Source organism: Trichoderma evansii (genome assembly GCF_050947405.1).
Source record: "Trichoderma evansii strain SZMC 28006 chromosome Unknown GGI43scaffold_15, whole genome shotgun sequence".
Lineage (NCBI taxonomy): Eukaryota > Fungi > Ascomycota > Sordariomycetes > Hypocreales > Hypocreaceae > Trichoderma > Trichoderma evansii.
Window position 1 is genome coordinate 660,981 of NW_028145191.1, and position 17,617 is coordinate 678,597.

The 17,617-nt window shown below is 50.5% G+C and overlaps 5 protein-coding genes across 5 annotated transcripts; 2 read left to right on the top strand and 3 right to left on the bottom strand.

Annotated features, from left to right (window-relative positions):
• Positions 1 to 156: 156 nt before the first annotated feature.
• GGI43DRAFT_409521 (uncharacterized protein) lies at positions 157 to 2,873 on the bottom strand. Its single transcript, XM_083206527.1, has 2 exons — positions 2,615 to 2,873; positions 157 to 2,210 (listed from the first exon to the last, which is right to left on the bottom strand). The coding sequence occupies exon 2, from the start codon at positions 2,180 to 2,182 to the stop codon at positions 440 to 442; it is 1,743 nt and encodes a 580-aa protein (XP_083058962.1). The 5' UTR covers positions 2,183 to 2,210; positions 2,615 to 2,873; the 3' UTR covers positions 157 to 439.
• An 819-nt stretch (positions 2,874 to 3,692) lies between these two features.
• On the top strand, positions 3,693 to 5,985 carry GGI43DRAFT_98111 (uncharacterized protein). The gene is made up of 2 exons (XM_083210630.1): positions 3,693 to 3,980; positions 4,058 to 5,985. Exons 1-2 carry the CDS (start codon positions 3,892 to 3,894, stop codon positions 5,550 to 5,552), a joined length of 1,584 nt encoding a protein of 527 aa, XP_083058963.1. The 5' UTR covers positions 3,693 to 3,891; the 3' UTR covers positions 5,553 to 5,985.
• On the bottom strand, positions 5,730 to 14,091 carry GGI43DRAFT_428719 (polyketide synthase; the record flags this gene model as incomplete). The annotated part of the gene is made up of 9 exons (XM_083209011.1): positions 5,730 to 6,755; positions 6,821 to 7,120; positions 7,179 to 11,923; positions 11,993 to 12,467; positions 12,531 to 12,775; positions 12,847 to 13,124; positions 13,177 to 13,401; positions 13,516 to 13,769; positions 13,873 to 14,091. 9 exons carry the CDS (start codon positions 14,089 to 14,091, stop codon positions 5,907 to 5,909), a joined length of 7,590 nt encoding a protein of 2,529 aa, XP_083058964.1. The 3' UTR covers positions 5,730 to 5,906.
• Positions 14,092 to 14,489: 398 nt separating this feature from the next.
• GGI43DRAFT_98118 (transferase family domain-containing protein) lies at positions 14,490 to 16,099 on the top strand. Its single transcript, XM_083210631.1, has one exon. It carries the CDS (start codon positions 14,585 to 14,587, stop codon positions 16,019 to 16,021), a length of 1,437 nt encoding a protein of 478 aa, XP_083058965.1. The 5' UTR covers positions 14,490 to 14,584; the 3' UTR covers positions 16,022 to 16,099.
• A 178-nt stretch (positions 16,100 to 16,277) lies between these two features.
• Positions 16,278 to 17,398, bottom strand: GGI43DRAFT_98166 (uncharacterized protein). The gene has a single exon (XM_083210632.1). The coding sequence runs from the start codon at positions 17,001 to 17,003 to the stop codon at positions 16,431 to 16,433; it is 573 nt and encodes a 190-aa protein (XP_083058966.1). The 5' UTR covers positions 17,004 to 17,398; the 3' UTR covers positions 16,278 to 16,430.
• Between the last annotated feature and the right edge of the window lie 219 nt (positions 17,399 to 17,617).

The window sequence follows — 17,617 nt, forward strand, 5'->3', positions numbered from 1 at the left end:
TCTTTTAGGCTTTCCAAGTGTTTGATCAGATGATATTGAGAGCTGAACAATCATTGATTCGGCTCAAAGGAACATATCAGCCACCAACCCCTCAATCCCAGGGTCCTACCTATTCAGGTAATCATTGTATTCACAGCATTCACGTTGTTGAACAGAGTCCAGTCCATAGTTTATCTTTTCAATGCATCGTTGTTATTGAATGAAATGCATTTCATCCTAAAAAGTAAATGTACCGTTGTAGCTAGATCCAGATTCATTCCATCATTACTCATATCCATTAAAAGGCACGTCGCTTCCATGTGTCCAACTCCCATTTGCATACATATACAATATCATCGCCCAGGTTTCACTTAATGTTACAACGTAAGTCCGACAAATAAGAACAAAGAAAAAAAAGAGACGAATAAGAAGGGACTGAAAATAGACGTCAAAGGTCTCTTCATCGATTTCGATTGCTCGACCATCTCTTTACCATAACCTCTCTGATCCTGTACAATTTCATCGCCTCCGTAATGCCGTCCTTCAACGCCTCTTCAAACTTATGAGGAGGTGGCACATCCACGTAGATTAGCACCAAGCTCTTGGTGACGTGTGACAAGACTCGTACAACGCTGTGCAGCCACGACCATGGCTTTCGCGGGCCCTGTCTCCCTTGTTGTTTCCACCATGCATCTGAATACGAGGGAATCACAATCAAGCCAAACTCGGCATGATCAAACACTGGTCCCCTGGTGTAAAGCAGCCAGTCGACGCCGAATTTGATACCGCCGCGAGGAACCCATCCCAGCGATCTAAAATGATGGTACACGGCGTAGTGAACCAAGAATCCGTCATCCGGCTCCAGATCGGGTTCGTCAGGGCCATTGCGGGGAGGGAAGTAAGAGTATTGTCGGAATAAAGAAAAGAGCTCCTGGCGTGAAAGCACTCTACCAGATGCAGGATCGGTGACTTCTAAAACGCCAAGGCCAAAGGAAAGGAAGAAGGCTTCCTCTGGCGTCAACTGGAGATGTTCTTTATTGATAATGGGGTCGGACACAGGTACGCTTGCCAATGGAAGTGAGGGCAGGGTCTGGCTAATTGAGTTGCCATTGCCATTAGCTTGGGATGGCTGGGAAAACAACACAGGAGGCGAGCGGTTGGGGCTTGGAGGATCAGATGCCTTATACGTTGCCGATTCCACAGTGGGAGAGAATCGTACGCTCTTTCTGCGCTTCAACGGCTTGTTTCCCACGCCATCACTCGATGAAATTACAGATCTATCATCTCTAAAGATTTCTGGAGTTTCGGTGGTGATGGGGGTTCGGGGCTCTTCATAGTCTTCCGTTGACGAACCATTATGAGACGAAGAAGACGATTCGTTGGCTTTAGGCGCATTTACCTTGGAAAGCTGGGCAAGATCGGCAGCAGAGTTCGGGAGTGCCAAAAGCTGTAGCGGTCCAACAGGTGCAAAAAGCGGTATGGGTGCCAGAATCGACCCCAGGCGCGATACAACGACTGCTGAATTTGGAAGTGCGAGGAGCTCTAAAGGACCAACCGGCGCAACGAAGCTTGGGATAGAGTCTAGCGCAGCCTTTTCCTTTTCTGCAGGACGGCTTGACGCAGCCAGCTGCTCCTCTTCCAGCTTTGTTCGCAAAATGGCTTCTTGCTCAAGTCGCGCACGCTCCCACTTGGCTTGAGCTCGCTCCTCTCGCCTCTGCTGCGTAAAAATCTCGCTGACGTGCATTTCCTGGAGTCCTCTTTGGACTTGTTCTCTCTTGAGCCAATTAGGCTCACTGCGACTCAGATTGCCCTTGCCGTAGAAGCCTTGCTCCCACAAGGCCCTCATAGACCTTTCATCTTTGATGTGTACTGAGATTGTCGTCTCAGACCAGATGCCTTGGTGGATTACGGCAGGCTCTGTGGGCGGTGGTCGGAAAACCTGGCCCAGCCATGCGTAGGCAACGTGAAACAGCGAAATAGGGTTGTTGGGATAGAAGGTTGGGAGGGGGAAGGTTCGGATGGGTGCAGGAAGCGCGTATATCTGGTGGATAGATGGACCTCGCTTTTGCTGCTGGGCAGTCGAAGCTGGAGCTTCAGACTGGGGCTTGGCTTGAGCTTGAGCCGGAGCTGCAGAGTTTGGCTGCAGCTCAGCCGAAGCCTTGCCAATAGAAGGGGGCTCGGTTTGGACTTGCATCTCAGCCATTTCGGACTGGGATCATTTTGACCTTGACCTAGAGGAGCTTCTAGTTAGTTTTTAGCCCCAAAAATTGCCGAAACGAGACGGCGGGACAGAGATCGATGAAAAAGCAAACAAAAATTTCCATCACTGTATCAGATACCGTTGTAGTCTATAATGAGATGGCAATCACAGAGGTCTCCAAATGAATGGTCGCTCTTTGCACAAATAGTAATCATCATAACAGTGCGAGGAAAAGGGTTGAAGGTGAAAGAAGGGAGCTTTTTTCCAACAAGCTTCTGCGTCTGTTCATCGCTCAAGACGCAGGCATGGGGCATTTTGGGAGGATTTGAGTGATACCAAGCTTGAGCTTAGATGAAAATGTTGTGGAGGAGTTGACGAAGCTTCCTGGTAGCTCCCAAAGCTTAAAGAAAAAAGAAAATAGATGGTTCGACTTACTTCTCTCAAGACATGGCCTGGTAAAAACGACACTCCTCAGCAGGATGAGTCCAGCCGGATCTCATCCAATGCGATCCAGAAAGGCAATAGATGCTCTACCAGTCTGGAATCCGAGAAGAAGAGGATGTCGAGGCACAAGAAAATTCTTTGCTTGTTTATAGAAAGAAAGTAAGAGAGGGAAATTTTTTTTCTGCTCACAAGGGATTTTCTTCGGCGGTTAGTCGGAGAAAGTCGCTAAACTGGGCCCAGAACGGATGCCTGAGGCGCCAGGCGTCAAGAAATGCGAGTCCTGTGTGGGCAGATGCAGCCAAGCATTGCAGTCTGCAAAGGCTACAGGCGGCACAGCGCCCTGAATCTAGGGCACATCGGCAGGCACCGCAGGCACAGTGAGCCCTACAGCCGTCCTGCAGCATCGAATGATCCACTGGAAGCGTTTGACGGGTGGGCTCACCGCATGGGGGGTCAATGGCTAAAGACGCCAAGTTTCACTTGATCGGATATTTCAAGCCCGGATCTTCCGACGTGAAGAAGCATTTGCTGCAGCGTGGAGTTGTTGCCATCGCCGGTATGTGCATTCCGACATGTATATAAGCTCCAAATTCCTCCATCAGGCATCGTGTCGGCTGGCACCAAGACAGCTGAGCCCAACACACGCCCGCACAAATGTGTATTTTGAGCGTGCAAGCCTTGGAAAATGACGTATTCAGAGCTCTATTGTATTCCTGCTTTTGCTATGCTTGTGACCGACCCGTCTACTTTGTACATGGATATTTTCGTGCGTAGAGGACTAACTAGGTACCCAACCTGCTAGTAGCTGCTACCCTAGCGAAGCTTCCAGGGCTACCCAAGCTTCCGTTGGTCGTGCTAAGCCTAACCTAGAGATCGCCAGGTCATGCTCTTATTTTTCCACGTCCTGTGGCTGTCGTCGACGCCATCTTTGGCAAAGCCTCTATTGCCGCTCTTTCTTCGTTGACACAAACATCGTCTTCAGCGCTGGCGGAAAGAAGACCCGCGACTTCGAGTGGGCTTGTCATCCTCGATAATCTTACCCTACCGAAAAAGCCGCCATCTGCGCGACTTACTCGTTGTATTTATCACTACCTTATTACTACTTATTACTTGTCCTCTGCTGTCACCCCGCCCTAAACTCCTTAAACTATACGCGATCCTACTTTATATACTCCTATAATGTCCCAACAGTCCACCCCTATGCGCAGGTGATAGTTTTCCGCCCACAGTGAAGGGATAATGGTTATACGTCGATCCTAGACGTGGAAATGTTTGATCTTATTAAAGTTGTGGCCACGGTTTGCCTTGTCTGGTCCGTGGTCGTTGTCTTTGTCCAACTTGTCGGCATCAGCGCCATGTAAGCCTCATTCCAGCCTTCATCTAGTTATCGCTTCGATAGCAGCAGGCTAATACCTTCTGGCTCCCTGTTACTAGATTCAATCGCTTCTCTCGACGAGCTCGTCCATCCAAATCCTCCGGCCTTGGCGCCGATGCGCCGAGTGTCACTATTATCCGACCGGTCAAGGGTCTAGAGCCCTGTCTATACGAATGCATCGCTTCGACCTTTCGCCAAAACTATCCCCAAGACAAAGTCTCGATTCGTCTTTGCGTGGAAGACACCAGCGATCCATCATACCCGGTTCTCCAGCAACTCATTCGCGACTTTCCCTCCCACGATGCGCAAATCCTAGTCGAGAACGAAGACCCGATCCTACACGGGCCCGACGGTCGCGTTAATACCTTGGGACCGAATCCGAAAATACGAAATATCAGCAGGGCTTACCGGGAGGCCCCAGGAGAGGTTATATGGATCATTGACTGCAATGTCTGGGTTGCAAAGGGCGTCTTGGGGCGCATGGTGGACAAGCTCATGGGCTACTCCAAAACCGGTGAACCAGCACAACCTTACAAATTCGTCCACCAGCTTCCTGTTGTCGTCGATGTAGTCGATTACCAACAAGATTCTTCTGCCGAAAGCCAAAACTTCCTCGGAGTTGCCGCCGACACATCTACTCCAGCCAACGAGACCCATTGGCAGCGAATATCCAAGAATGGTGGTGGCCGTCTCGACGAAATGTTCATGGCCACCACGCACGTCAAATTCTACGGCGCCATCAATATTGTCGGAATTGCCCCGTGTATTGTTGGCAAGAGCAACATGTTCCGCAAGGCTCACTTAGACCAAGTCACCGATCCCTCCCGGAATTCCATTCTTCCAAAAGATTTCGAGCGACCCCGCGGCGTCGACTACTTCTCCCACAACATCTGCGAGGACCATCTGATAGGCGACCTTCTCTGGCGTTCCAAAATTCCTGGTTATGCGAATCACGGTATTGCCTGGAGTGATCTGGTTCTTCAGCCAATGGCCGGCATGTCCGTATCTGCGTACGCTGCTCGGCGAGTCCGCTGGCTGAGAGCTCGAAAATTCACCGTGCTGGCTGCTACTCTAGTCGAACCTGGCGTTGAATCATTACTATGCTGCGCTTATTTCGCTTTTGCCGTTACTACCCTGCCCTGGTTCAAAGAATCCATCCCACAGACATGGTCAGCTATGGCCATGATTTGGCTAATCTCCATCTCCGCCTGGATGACCGTGGACTGGTTCACATTTAGACTCTTACACACAGGCCGCACCATTGAAACCGACGAAAACACTCCCCAATTCGCATTTGGCTCATCCAGCCCGCGAGGCCTCCCCAGACGCCGTTTTCTAGAATGGCTGCCCGCGTGGATTGGTAGAGAATTTATGGCTCTACCAATCTGGACCTGGGCAGTATTGCTCGGCACGACTGTGAGCTGGCGAGGGAAAACATTCCACGTCCGACTGGACACAACTGTCGAAGAATTGCCGAGCGGAACGCCAAAAAGAACGACGCGGACGCCAGAGCTGGAGAAGGCTAGGCAGATGAGTAAAGATAGACTGGATTGATAAAAGAGGAGGAGTGCTTTTTATTATTAATGTGGCGTAATACGGGACGACATGGATGATTATAAAAACGATATTATTAGACTAGACGGGCCATTGCGAGATTTGAAGTGTAAACGTAATAATTCTTTATACGTATGCTCGTATTATACTAATGAAAGAGGCGGATGAATAAATACAAAATCTCAGCAAAACTCGCTACCAGAAAATGAACGAATAAAGACGCTCCGTGCTATGAATTGAGAAATAATTACAAATTCGAGTAGGAAAATTATAAAAAAGGGAGGGGGAGAAACATATAAAACCTGTCTCATAAACTCATAACTTCGTATATCCATACTCTCCACCAATGCTCCCTTAACTCTTCTCCGCGTTTGTAGCCTCTGCGCTTCCAAACACGGTCGCCGGGACGAGTCTCGACCTCTTCGCAATAAGGTCCGACAGCTGCAACATGGACAAGGAGCTCATCAGCTCCAACATCTGGACATGTCCTCCCAAATGTCCCGTGATCCAGTTCCGCAGCTCGACCGAGATGAGGGAGTCTACGCCGTAGCTCGACACTGAGCGGTCCGACTGAATCTCCTTTGTAGGAACGGCCAGCAGACCGGCAAGCTTCTCCTTCAGACTGGTGTATACGGCTTCGACGGCGACTTCTGCGCTGGATGCGCTCCTTAGGACAGCCTGCACATCAAAGGCGTCTTCGCCGCCCTTCGAGACGCGAGGTGCCGCGCGAGACCAGACGTGTGCGAAGCGAGCATCTGGTCGTCGTGTGGTAGGTGATGAAAGATCTGGGGCATATTGGCTGGCGCCGCAGACGATTTGCGCCTGGGATGGATTTGCCACAATGGGGTTTTGAATAGCATAGTTTATCACTGCGAGAACTTCATCGATTGTCTGTGGTTGGACATCGGAAGAAGACAGTGAGTTATTCGCATCATCCGAGTTTTCTTGCTGCACTGCGCCAATGTCGATTGCTTTGACGGGGAAGCCCTGAGAAGCTTGGGATCGGGCAAAGCTATCTCGGAATGCGCCAATAGCACCAGTGATGCTCTGCTTGGGGCTACCCACCACTGAGGTAGTGCTGTTAAGTAAGATGAAGAAATCAAGCTCTGAGCCGAAAGCGTTTTGGAGACTGAGAATGCCAGCGGTTGTGGATTCAATCCCAGTGGACCACTGAGAGTGAGTAAGAGCTTTGACATCCGCATCCTAACCATCGTTTTTGTCAGCTTCCCCTTCTTAGAAACATCAGCCATGAAAGTTATATCACTTACGTGAGTGGAACACTCTCCAAGAATTATACCCCTAAGAGGTACCCCTACGCTTGCCTCCTTAAGCTGATCAGCAAAAGGCCTGTCAGAGACATGGCCAGGAATAATGGCAACGTCCGCGCCCAACTTCTTAATCTCATCTGTTATAGCTTCGATATCTGATCCTTTGCACGCAATGAGGCGAAGGGCTCCTAGTTTCGCCAAATACTTCGCAATGGCTACATCTAGACTTCCATTACTTCCGGCAACAAAGTAGGAGCTGTTCTCTCGGAGTTCCGCAGACTTGGGCTTCCGAGGTTGAATCTTGGAACAAGTTAGTAAAACGATAAGCTCAAATTCCTGTACTGAGCAGACAACTTACTTTCAAAGGCAGGGTAGAGTCCAACTTGAACACCGCCTTGCCCACTTGGTCACCCGCTTGCATAATTCGGAGCTGCTCCGCTACGTTGGAAGCATGGGAGGTAGTAATGGGGCTAATCAGAGACAAAGTTCCTTCCTGGAGCATGTTGAAGGAAGTTTGCAACAGCTCTTCGAACATCGCGGGCCGTTCTCTTGCAAGGAATGCCATGTTCACAACAGAAAGGGAAGCATTTCTCTGGAGGGCCTCCAGGCCAAGTCGACCGTTATTTGCAACATCTCTTTCGCAAAGCTGAACGATTCTGCCAAAGGAGGCCACTGCACTGCAGCTCTCTGAAAATGCATCTCCAGAAAGAGAATTGAGAATAACATCTACACCCCGGCCATTCGTCTGCTTGAGAACGCGATCGCCAAAGTCCAGGTCTCGGCTTGAGAAGATGCGTTCAGCAGGGATACTAAATGTCTTACTGACGAGCTCTGCCCTATCTGGGCTTCCAACCGTAACAAAAATGTCTTCAGCGCCAAGGGCCTTTGCAAGGGCAATTGCTGCCTGGCCGACTGCTCCCGCGCCTGAGTGAATCAAGATGGACTCGCCTCTCTGAAGCCTGGCAATGTTTCGGAGAGCATAGAGCACAGCTGTGTAAGCCAAAGGAATTGCCGCAGCAATGTCGCTGGCAATGCTCTCAGGAATTTTAACAGCGTGGCGAGCATCTACATTACTCACGGTGGCAAGTCCATCAGGGGCAAAGAAGCTAACCCGGTCGCCTACAGAGAGTTTTGACTGGGAAGCATCACCAATTTCAATGACTGTGCCACTACCTTCAAGGAGAAGAGAAGAGCTGCCTTCAAGCTGGCCAGTGGTAATCAGCATATCGTTGAAATTGAGTGCAAAACTCTCCACGCGAACTCTGACTTGTGTTGACTTGGGGGTAGCCGCATGGGCTCTATTATCTGCCCAGTATAAGGAATCAAGCACCCCAACGGAGCTGATTCGCAAACCCAATGATCTGCTGGCGTCAGTATAAATCTCTTCGCGTGGATGGTGCTTTGATACAGCGTCTTCAACTTGCTGATTGACCGCCTTATTCTCTAATAGACGGGGAATCACAATGCTGCCATTATAGAAGGCAAGTTCCCACTCGGACGCAGAGTACGGCGAAGCATTTGGGCCAAGGTACTTTTCATATACTTGCAAAATTGCAGTTACTTCTTCCGAACCCGCGCCAATTTCCAAAGTGAAGAAACTGAGATCAGGCCTGGATGATCGCAAGCTGCGTGCCAATCCGGTAATGAGAGTCCGATGTGGCTCAGGCTCAGCCGAATATGCTCCCTTGGTCACCCACAGCACAGATTTGGCATCTACAAGAAGATTTCGAACTGTGTCCCAGTCATTCTTGGATGCCGTCAATAGGGCGCCTTCAGAAACTTCAGGGAGGAATATATAGGTTCCAGGAGATGCTACTGCGCCAGAAAGCGAACCTGAAGACACTGTGGTTTCAGGATATTTTGCCACCAACCCACTGCGCAACTCACTCGCCACAGAATCACACTGTTGTCCAGTGAAGATAGATATGCTCTCAGCAGGCGCTTTCACCTCTGTATTGGCGGCGTGCGAAATGAGCAAGCTCACTTCATGCTTCTCATCCGAGTCGTAGTCCTTCAATTCAAATGATACGCCAGAAAAGCCGCTCTTGACCAAGACCTTTTCCCACTCTAAAGTTGATACAAGAGGTGAGCTTGTGCGGCCATCCTCAGCTCCCAGCCACCAATTCTGCAGGCCTCCGCCGAGGATCCCCCATCGTAAAGACGGTGCTGTTAGCTCTGCAAAAGCAATCTGGCCACCAGGCTTGAGCAAGCTCTTTAGATGACTAAGAGTATTTTCAAGGTTGTGTGTTGCATGAATGGTATTTGAAGCAACAATAACGTCGAAAGAGCCAGGTTCAAATCCTTGTTGCGCAGGAGACTGCTCGATATCAAGGGGCTTGAACTCTACAACACTTTTGAATTTCTCCAGCTTCTCTTGGGCGCTTGCAATGGAAAGCTCAGAAGCGTCTGTGAAAACGTATGTACCTGGAGTAGTAGCATAATCACGCATTTCTCCGTAGAGGGCCTCAAGCAGAGTCGAAGTCAAGTTGCCCGCTCCTGCGCCGACTTCCAAAACACGCAGGTTCGGCACTTTATATTGAACAAGCTTGAGATACTCTGCTAGTTGAGCGTGGCATCTATTGAAGCCCTCATGTTCAGAATAAAGACGGTGTAGCAGGCCTTCATCAACTGGCAACTCTTGGTTTCCTCGCAGAATGCCTGGCAGCTGGGGGGTAATTTGAACCAGCAGCTGACTCGCAACACCCTGTGCTTTGTTGTCGGAACTCAAAGGCAGGGCACTTGATGTGTCTTGCTCGCGCATCCAATCATAAAAGCGTCGCATGTGACCAGTGACCAAGGGTTCGTCTTCGCTTGGAATCTGATCAAGAGTGTCTCTAATAATCCTAAGAGAAGCTGAATCAAGGTTTTTCCGCTCTTCTTGGCTCTCTTGACCAAGATTTCTTTTGCAGTGTTCCGCAACAGCCTCTTTTGTAGAAGAGAATGGATCCACGTGCCATTCAACATGATGGCTCAAAGGGTTATCAGCGCGGTTACCATCTGCCTGATAGCCTCCCAGAGATGAGAATTTGATTCCTCCAACGCGAACGATAACATTGTTCGCATTGTCCGTAGCAACAATATGAGATGAGTGCTGTCTCAGTCCATAAGGTCTGGACTTCGCCGTAACAGAGAGCTTCTGTCCTGGCTGGAGGTCGATATCTGTAGGAATGTAAAGCTCATCAATAGAAGCCACAACTTGAGGGCCATCCAAGCCATCAGCAAGTTTTACACCCGGAAGAGTTGCCAAGAAGCAGCCTTCAAGCGTGGTAGGATGTATGTGATGCACTTCCTGGTGGCCTCCAGGCATCATTGCTTTCACATTCTGCACAGTCAGCTCGCTGTTAGACTCCCAGGGGCGAGCTGAGATGTTGTCAAGGTTCGCAAAGCATCCAGAATAGTCATTGCCAGAGGCGCTAAGTAGCTTATACAGCTGATTAGACTCTAGCTGAGTCCATGAAGCTGAACCGTCTGCGATATGAAGAGAGCCGGCTACGTTATCTGGCTTGATATCCAGCTTACCTGCGTCTTCCGACAGAGCAACCAAGCCTCGGCAGTGCTCAGTCGATTCGTTGTTTGGAGAGATGCTATAGATTCTGAACTCCTGCCACTTTTGACTAGAATCACGAGATGTCACCGAGTAAGGCCTCAATAGAGTAAAGACTTCAGCTCCAAATGCGTCTTCTTGAATAAGAAGAGGTCTATCAATGACAATCTGCTTGAATTGTACTACCCTCTTTATCCATGGGCGATTTGATGTAATAGACTGACGTTTCAAAGCCTCCACAATCATGGTCAGAAAGCCGGCGGCAGAATATAGGACTTGGCCATCTATAGAATGACCTTTAATCCATGGCATCTCCGACGGCCTAATATACATCCTCCAAGACGGCTCGGCGCTGATACTATCCGCAGCAGCAGTTCCGAGCAGATCATGGCGGGGAAATTCTCGCATGCGGTACACTTGGCTTCGACGGGACTCATTCCAGTGAATCTTAGTGTGATTCCAGCTGTATGCCGGCAAATTTGTCAGAACCTTTGTCTGCGTACCGTGGGGGTTATTTGTAGCGGCGAGCTCAATTTTGAGGCCATGGTTGAATAGACCAGCTGCAGTCGACAGCATACTCTGAACTGCGCCTTCCTTTCTCCTCAAACAGGAGAAATAGGCCACTGAAGGAAGCTCCTTGACAGATTTTGCTATCTGGGTAGCCGGCCCTTGGAGTGCAGCGTGAGGGCCAAGCTCAACCATAATAGTGGGTAGCACCGTGGCACTGCCATCCTTAACCTTACCGTCCGTGTCCGTAACAGTTGCAGTCAAGCCAAGGAGCTTGGTCAAGGCTGGCGAAAACCGAACTGGACGTAGCAGATTACTCACCCAGTAGCTGCCGTCCATCTCTTCGCCGCTAAGCTCTTCACAGGTTACTGAAGATATCATCCGCACACCTGGCTTGAACCTGCGAGGCCGTAGCGACTTCAACGCATCGCCATATAACCCCTCGATAACGCTCATGTGAGAGGAATGATAGGCTACTGGGACGGCCAGCTTTCGGTTGAAGATGCCATCTTCTTCCAATCTGGCGGCAATTTCATCAATGGCCGAGATATCCCCCGAGATTGTCACACTTGTAGGACTGTTAATGCATGCAACATTTACAGCGTACTCGCTATATTTTGACAGATACTTTTGCGCATCAGTGTCTGATAGACCAGCTGCAAGCATTCCTCCTTGCCTTGCACCCTCTTTCCGCATGATTTGATATACAGACTGGCCTCTGTGATAGGCAGCCCTTAGGGCTTCTGGTGCAGTCAAGCTGCCAGCAGCATATGCGGCCGCAATCTCTCCACTTGAATGGCCACAAATTGCATCAGGATGCACGTTCCAAGAGGCAAGGAGATCAACTAAAGCGATTTGGACGGCTGTGCAAACCGGTTGCGCTAATTCAGCTTCATTGATGCGGGAATTCTCTTTTGTCTTTCTCAGTTCATCAATCAGGCGCCAAGTCGCACCCATTCGAATAAACTCCCGCTCAGACTTTTGCATCGAATCAGCAAAAAGTGGGTAGGATAGCAATCCCAGTCCCATCTCTGCCCATTGAGCTCCCTGACCTAGAGAAGTGGGATCATATCAGCATGTGTTGGCTTTACGGTAGTTGGATTAGGACAAGGGGGCCTTACCAGTAAAGATGAAACATCTTCGTGCATTCGTCCAAGCTTTGACGGGGCGAAGTGATCCCAGCTCAATTTTGTTGAGTCCCTCCAGAAGTTCTTCCAAGTTGGAAGCAACAACTGCAGTTCGCTGTGCGAACCGACTTCGTCTCTCTGATAACGTATAAGCCAAGTCGTCCAAAGACAGCTCTTGGCGGTTTGCTTTGACCACCCTCAGGAACCTCTTCCACGCATTGGCCAACTTAGAGAACCCGTCGTCCCGCTGGTGACTCCACACAAAGAGCTTGGGTCTTGGAGCAACAGCTTCGGAGACTTTTGGGCCACGCGCTGCCCTGAGCTCTGCTGTTGGTGTTGGCTCTATTACCTTGGCTGGCTCTGACCATGCCTCAAGGATGACATGAGTGTCCGTGCCTCCATACCCTGACCCATTGATAGATGCCCGACGAATTGATCCTTCTGGCCAGTCTTGGAATTTTGTTGAAACCTAGAGGAAATAAATCCCGAATTAATTTGATTGTTTTTCAATCAAAACTTTTCTTGCACTTACCTCCAGTCTCCTCCGTTCTAGTTCCAATGTGGGGTTTTCGTTTACAAAGGTTGGAGTCGGAACAAGTTTCCTCTTCTCAAGCATCAACAGGACTTTTACTAAACCTGCCAACCCAGACACACACTCGGTGTGACCCAAATTTGATTTGGCACTACCTATGAGAAGCTTCTTCTCAGGATTGTCCAAGCAAAAAGCTCGGCTAAAAGCTTCGGCTTCACAGTTGTCTCCAGCATTGGTACCAGTACCTATTTATAAATTAAAAAAAAAATACGTTAGTGAAAGAAAAGCAATCAAGTTGATATAGATTTCAATTTACCATGTGCTTCCACGTAGACTGTCTCTCGGGGATCGAGCCCAGCAACCTTGTATGCACGCTGAATAGCTGCAAATTGGCTATCCGGCGACGGCATGGTGATGCCCGGAGTTTTGCCATCGGAAACAACCGCGCTACCGCGGATAACAGATCGAACTGTATCGCCATCCCGTAGGGCGGCACTAAGGGGCTTGAGAAGAAGAGCGACTACGCCTTCTCCACGAGCATATCCGCTGGCGCGAGAGTCGAAGGAATAGCATCGGCCGTCCGGGGATAGGAACCTTTAGTTGTCAGTAAAGACGATGGCCGGTAAGGGGGGCGCCTAAATCTTACGACATGGAGGAAATGATGGACATCTTGTCAGGATCCAAAATTAGATTAGATCCCCCCACCAAAATTTGGTCAGCGTCGCCAGCTCGAAGGGCGAGGATGGCATCGTGTAGGGCCACTGAAGCGCTAGAGCAAGCGGTGTCGACGGCTTTACTGGGTCCGCGTAAGTCGAAGGCGTAAGACACGCGACTGGATACGAGAGAAGGCCCTGTTCCAGTGAATCGATATCTATACACGACGGTGAGCATTTGTAGAGTGACAGCAGGTTACCAAACTTGGCAGGCTCTTTTCCTAGGGTCGGCTCAAGAGTTGCGAGAGCTGGGAGAGTTGAGCGAGACCTACATTGGTGACGTCTCAGGGTCGCGACCCAGGATCTGGTCATAGTCTGTGTAAGAAACCGCACAAAAAACTCCAGTATTGGACTTTTCTAGCTTTTCTAGAGGGATGCCGGCGTTCTCAAAGGTTTCGTAGGCCACCTCGAGCATGAGTCTCTGCTGAGGATCTATGGCCTTGGCTTCAACTCCGCTGATGCCGAAGAAGTCACTGTCGAAGACAGCCGGGTCTTGTTGGAGAAGGTGAACGCCCCTAGCACTGGTCTATAAAAAGAATACTTAGTTTGCGACGTCAAGACAGCGATAGAGACGGGGTTGAGGCAGAGAAGGAACAGGGGGGTTGTCTCTCTCTTCATCGTCCACGTACCGAGCCCGGGAGGTGAGCTTGGGGATGCCAGAAAGACTCCATTCTAAACCGATTTCTGGCATTGCTAGCCCAGCTAGTCCTCCCCTTTGACAAAAGCTGCCATAGACCATCCTCATCAGAGGCAGTGCCTGAGAACCGGCAGGCTACTCCTATGATGGCAATAGGCTCGTCCCCGTTGGCATCAAGCCAGCGGGGATCAATAGGATTAGATGAAGTCATATTCGGCAGAATTGACCGAAGGGGAAAGGATTGTTGAGGTTGAAGGGTACAGTGAGCGAAGAGAAGGGGACATCGGAGCTGGGATCGAGGCGAGAATTATATGGAGTTGCCACAGTGCAGGAGACGCGGACTAGGAGACCAGTAATAAGCTGACTTCATAGGAACAACCACGCTCTTGGCTGCCCCGGTTTTGATTGCAGGGCATGGGTGCGAAGATGGAGGAGCGAAAAAGCCCAACAAGGGAAACAAAAAAGAAGGGTTGCATTAATGCAGTCCCTAGCTCAAGGCCATGCATGTCAAAAACCAGCCGGTCTCGTAAAGTGTCCGGGCCAAAATTCTGGAGACGCGCTTGAGGCGATCGGCCCATCCGCGGCGCTCATGTAATATAAAATTGCAACTTACCCTGCGATTGGCACGACGCCAACTCCAGACCAAACGTCACAACGCATCGCTTCAACTCTGCTCTCGCTCAACCAACACGCATTTTTCAATCATGGGATCAATTCCTGCTTTGGCAGAGAGCACTTTGGTCCAGCCAAGCATCGCGCTTGTGCCCGGTTTTGTTGATGTCACACCGCTTGATCAGTATATGGTTAGGGTCATTCTCCCTATGATGATCTTCTTCAAAGTCGATGAGCCTTCACTTCGACCCATAATTTTACGCAACTTGAAGAAGGCTCTCTCGCTTGCAATTGACGAGTTGAAAATACTGGCCGCAGAAATCATTCCGAAAGACACAGACCGGAACACTATTCAGCTGGAATACCGCAAAGACTCTGGCGTCTGGTTTCACGTCAAGGAGCTGCCAGATGTCGACTACGAAGACTTGGCCAAACGCAACTTTCCATTCGCTGCGTTGCCAGCGTCCCAATATGCCTCACAGCCTCTGGGGCACTCGGAAAGAGCCCCCGTTATGACCTTGCAGGCCACCTTGATCAAGGGCGGCCTGGTCCTTACCTTTGGCGGCCATCATGTGGTCATGGATGCCCAGGGTATGGGCACGTTTGTAGAGGTCTGGGCCAAGCATGTGGCCGCAGTGTCTACAGGAATCGTCGTCCACCGCAACCAATGGCTTACCAACGAGCATTTGGATGCGTTTCAGCTCTACAGTCCGAGCATGGACCATCCACTGTCAGAGTTTCCACTATATCATCCAGTCAAAGATGGATCATACGAGAAGCTGCAGGCGGACTTGCAGGCAAAGGTTCTGCAAAAGGCAACCTCAGGCGACCATGAAGGAATCGCCAAGCTCATCCGTGTATCTCACTGGGCCATGACCCAGGAGAAAATGGATGAACTCTGCGATGCAACGCTACCAAAAACAAAGGAAGAGTCATCCGTGACGTCTCATGCGACGCTATCCGCGCTTATCTGGAAACAGGTGAGCAAAGCTCGACGACTTACAGAGAAGCAGGTCGCCTCGAGCTCGCTTCTAACCTCGGTGAATCTAAGGAGGCGCGTGGATCCGCCATTGGCACCCGAGTATCCAGGGAACGCCATTGCCCTCGCTCGAGCTAATGCGACTACTGCAGAGCTAGAGACACCAGGCGTGGAACTCGTCCATGAACTTGCGAAGAAGGTTTCGGCTTCCATTGAGGAGTGGACCGCAGACGAACTGTGGTCTCTAACCGGGGCCTTGCAAACATATCCTAGCGATATCTCCAACAAGCTGCTTCCATCGCTCAACTACGACGTATTAGTCACTGCACCCTCTCGGCTAGGGGAGATGCTCAAGGCAGCAAATTGGGGGCCCGAGCTTGGAGACATTAAGGCCCTTCGATGGGCCTTCCCTGCCTTCATGGACGGGTTTGTGATTGTTCTACCCTCGATCCATGGAGGCCTCGAAATCATGCTATGGACTGCGCCGGAAACTACCCAGCGGCTGACGGAAGACTCGGACTGGACAAAATGGGTAACACAGTTGGAGTAGGAGCTGAGAAGGAAGCTAGATTCGGTCGACGCAACTGATACGTCGGCCGCGGAAGAGGATTCGAAACTGTATGTGCAGGCAGGGCTAGTGACTCCCCTCTGCCGCAGTAGTAAAGTGACGGCGGTTTATGACCAGTCGTATCGAATGGACACGACGTCACAGCATGGCTATGAATTTGTTTAGTTGTCTCTCATAAATAATACAGAATAACTTTGTTTCAAATCTACTTTTGCAAACAAAGTGGCTGCTTGCTTACTTGCTTAGCTGATACTAATATGCATTATGCTGACCCATGACGATGAGATGGTGTTTATAGCCATCAGGCTTGCGGCCCGGGCCACGATTAGGGGCGGCAAGAGGCGAAAGGCGGCTTTAGAGGACCAAGATCAATTCCCTTGTCAGGCTAGTCCTATTGCCAGGAGTAGTAGCACCAAGTATCGTAGCACGGGCCAGAATGAAGTCCAAAGTACGATGGGTCGACTGCTAGTATGTTCAAGGCCGATTTTGTTGCATTACCCAGTCCTGCCGGCGTCCCGGGCTGGTCATCACAAGGTTCGCGTTTAGAACTGCAGGTTTTGACTATCGACGGCGTTGCAACCTGGATGGGATGGAGGGGGACTGAGATGGAGGGGTCCCGACAAGTCGGTTGAGACAACAACGGCTGATTGGACAGGCGAGATGGAAAAGGCTGCGAAGCAAGCGGGCGGGGACCCATGGCGTGGAATTCTGCAAGAGCCCCAGCGAAGGTTGGACGAACGAACCAGAGTCGTACGGCAGGGTTGTTGGGCCAGGGCCACGGCCAGGGGTCAGGGCATCGAGCGACAGGCGGTGAGAAATTAGCATGTTCGTTGCATCCGCCACGCGAGAGATGCGCGGTAGCGAAATCTGATTTCATCAGACAAGGGCTCGCTATCGTCTTCCTGGCGGCCGTGATAGCGCTGATCTGGTCATTCCCCAGACAGACACACCAAAGACAAAGCATCAACGTGGCAGCACTAGCAGTTTGTTATCCATGCCTCAATTGACCTGTCAGTCTTCCACATGCACTCCATGTCTACTCCGGACTGGGACATTTGTGCATACGCGAGCTGCATCGCTGAGCTCGTAAGGGAAAGGCCCCGGGCCAGCAGCGTCGCAGCGATTGGAGGCTCGCCATCAGTTGGCGGCCCAAGGGCGGGCTTCAGACATGCCGCGAGCATTGATGAGTGGCGTCAAAGTTAGCTGCGGTGTCATATCATATCATTTAATCATGGCCAGTTGGTTGGAGAGACACTTACCGCAGTGATTCCAGCATGGCTCGCGCTCACGTTCGCATTACCAATGCCCTTACAGTATTCCCCGTTGCTCGTACGGTACGGATATAAATCCCGATTCTCGGTAATGCACCGGCGACGAGCTGCAGCTGTCAGGAATACTCTATCACAAGGGCCCAGCTGCAGTGCAGGGTTTGAGCTTGGCAGCATGATGACCAAGAGTTTGTTACCTAATAGATGGTTGGGGGAAAAAGGTACTTCCACACCTCGATCTGTGAGGTTCGGCCAACCTCAGGAACCTGCAGCGGCTTGTACCTGCTAACACAAACACTGCGCAACACGA

Bases quoted from the DNA above. Each gene is read 5' to 3' on its own strand.
- GGI43DRAFT_409521 (XM_083206527.1), bottom strand. From the start codon at position 2,182: ATGGCTGAGATGCAAGTCCAAACCGAGCCCCCTTCTATTGGCAAGGCT.
- GGI43DRAFT_98111 (XM_083210630.1), top strand. From the start codon at position 3,892: ATGTTTGATCTTATTAAAGTTGTGGCCACGGTTTGCCTTGTCTGGTCC. The intron at 3,981-4,057 runs GTAAGCCTCATT...CCCTGTTACTAG, and splicing joins CTTGTCGGCATCAGCGCCAT to ATTCAATCGCTTCTCTCGAC.
- GGI43DRAFT_98118 (XM_083210631.1), top strand. From the start codon at position 14,585: ATGGGATCAATTCCTGCTTTGGCAGAGAGCACTTTGGTCCAGCCAAGC.
- GGI43DRAFT_98166 (XM_083210632.1), bottom strand. From the start codon at position 17,003: ATGCTTTGTCTTTGGTGTGTCTGTCTGGGGAATGACCAGATCAGCGCT.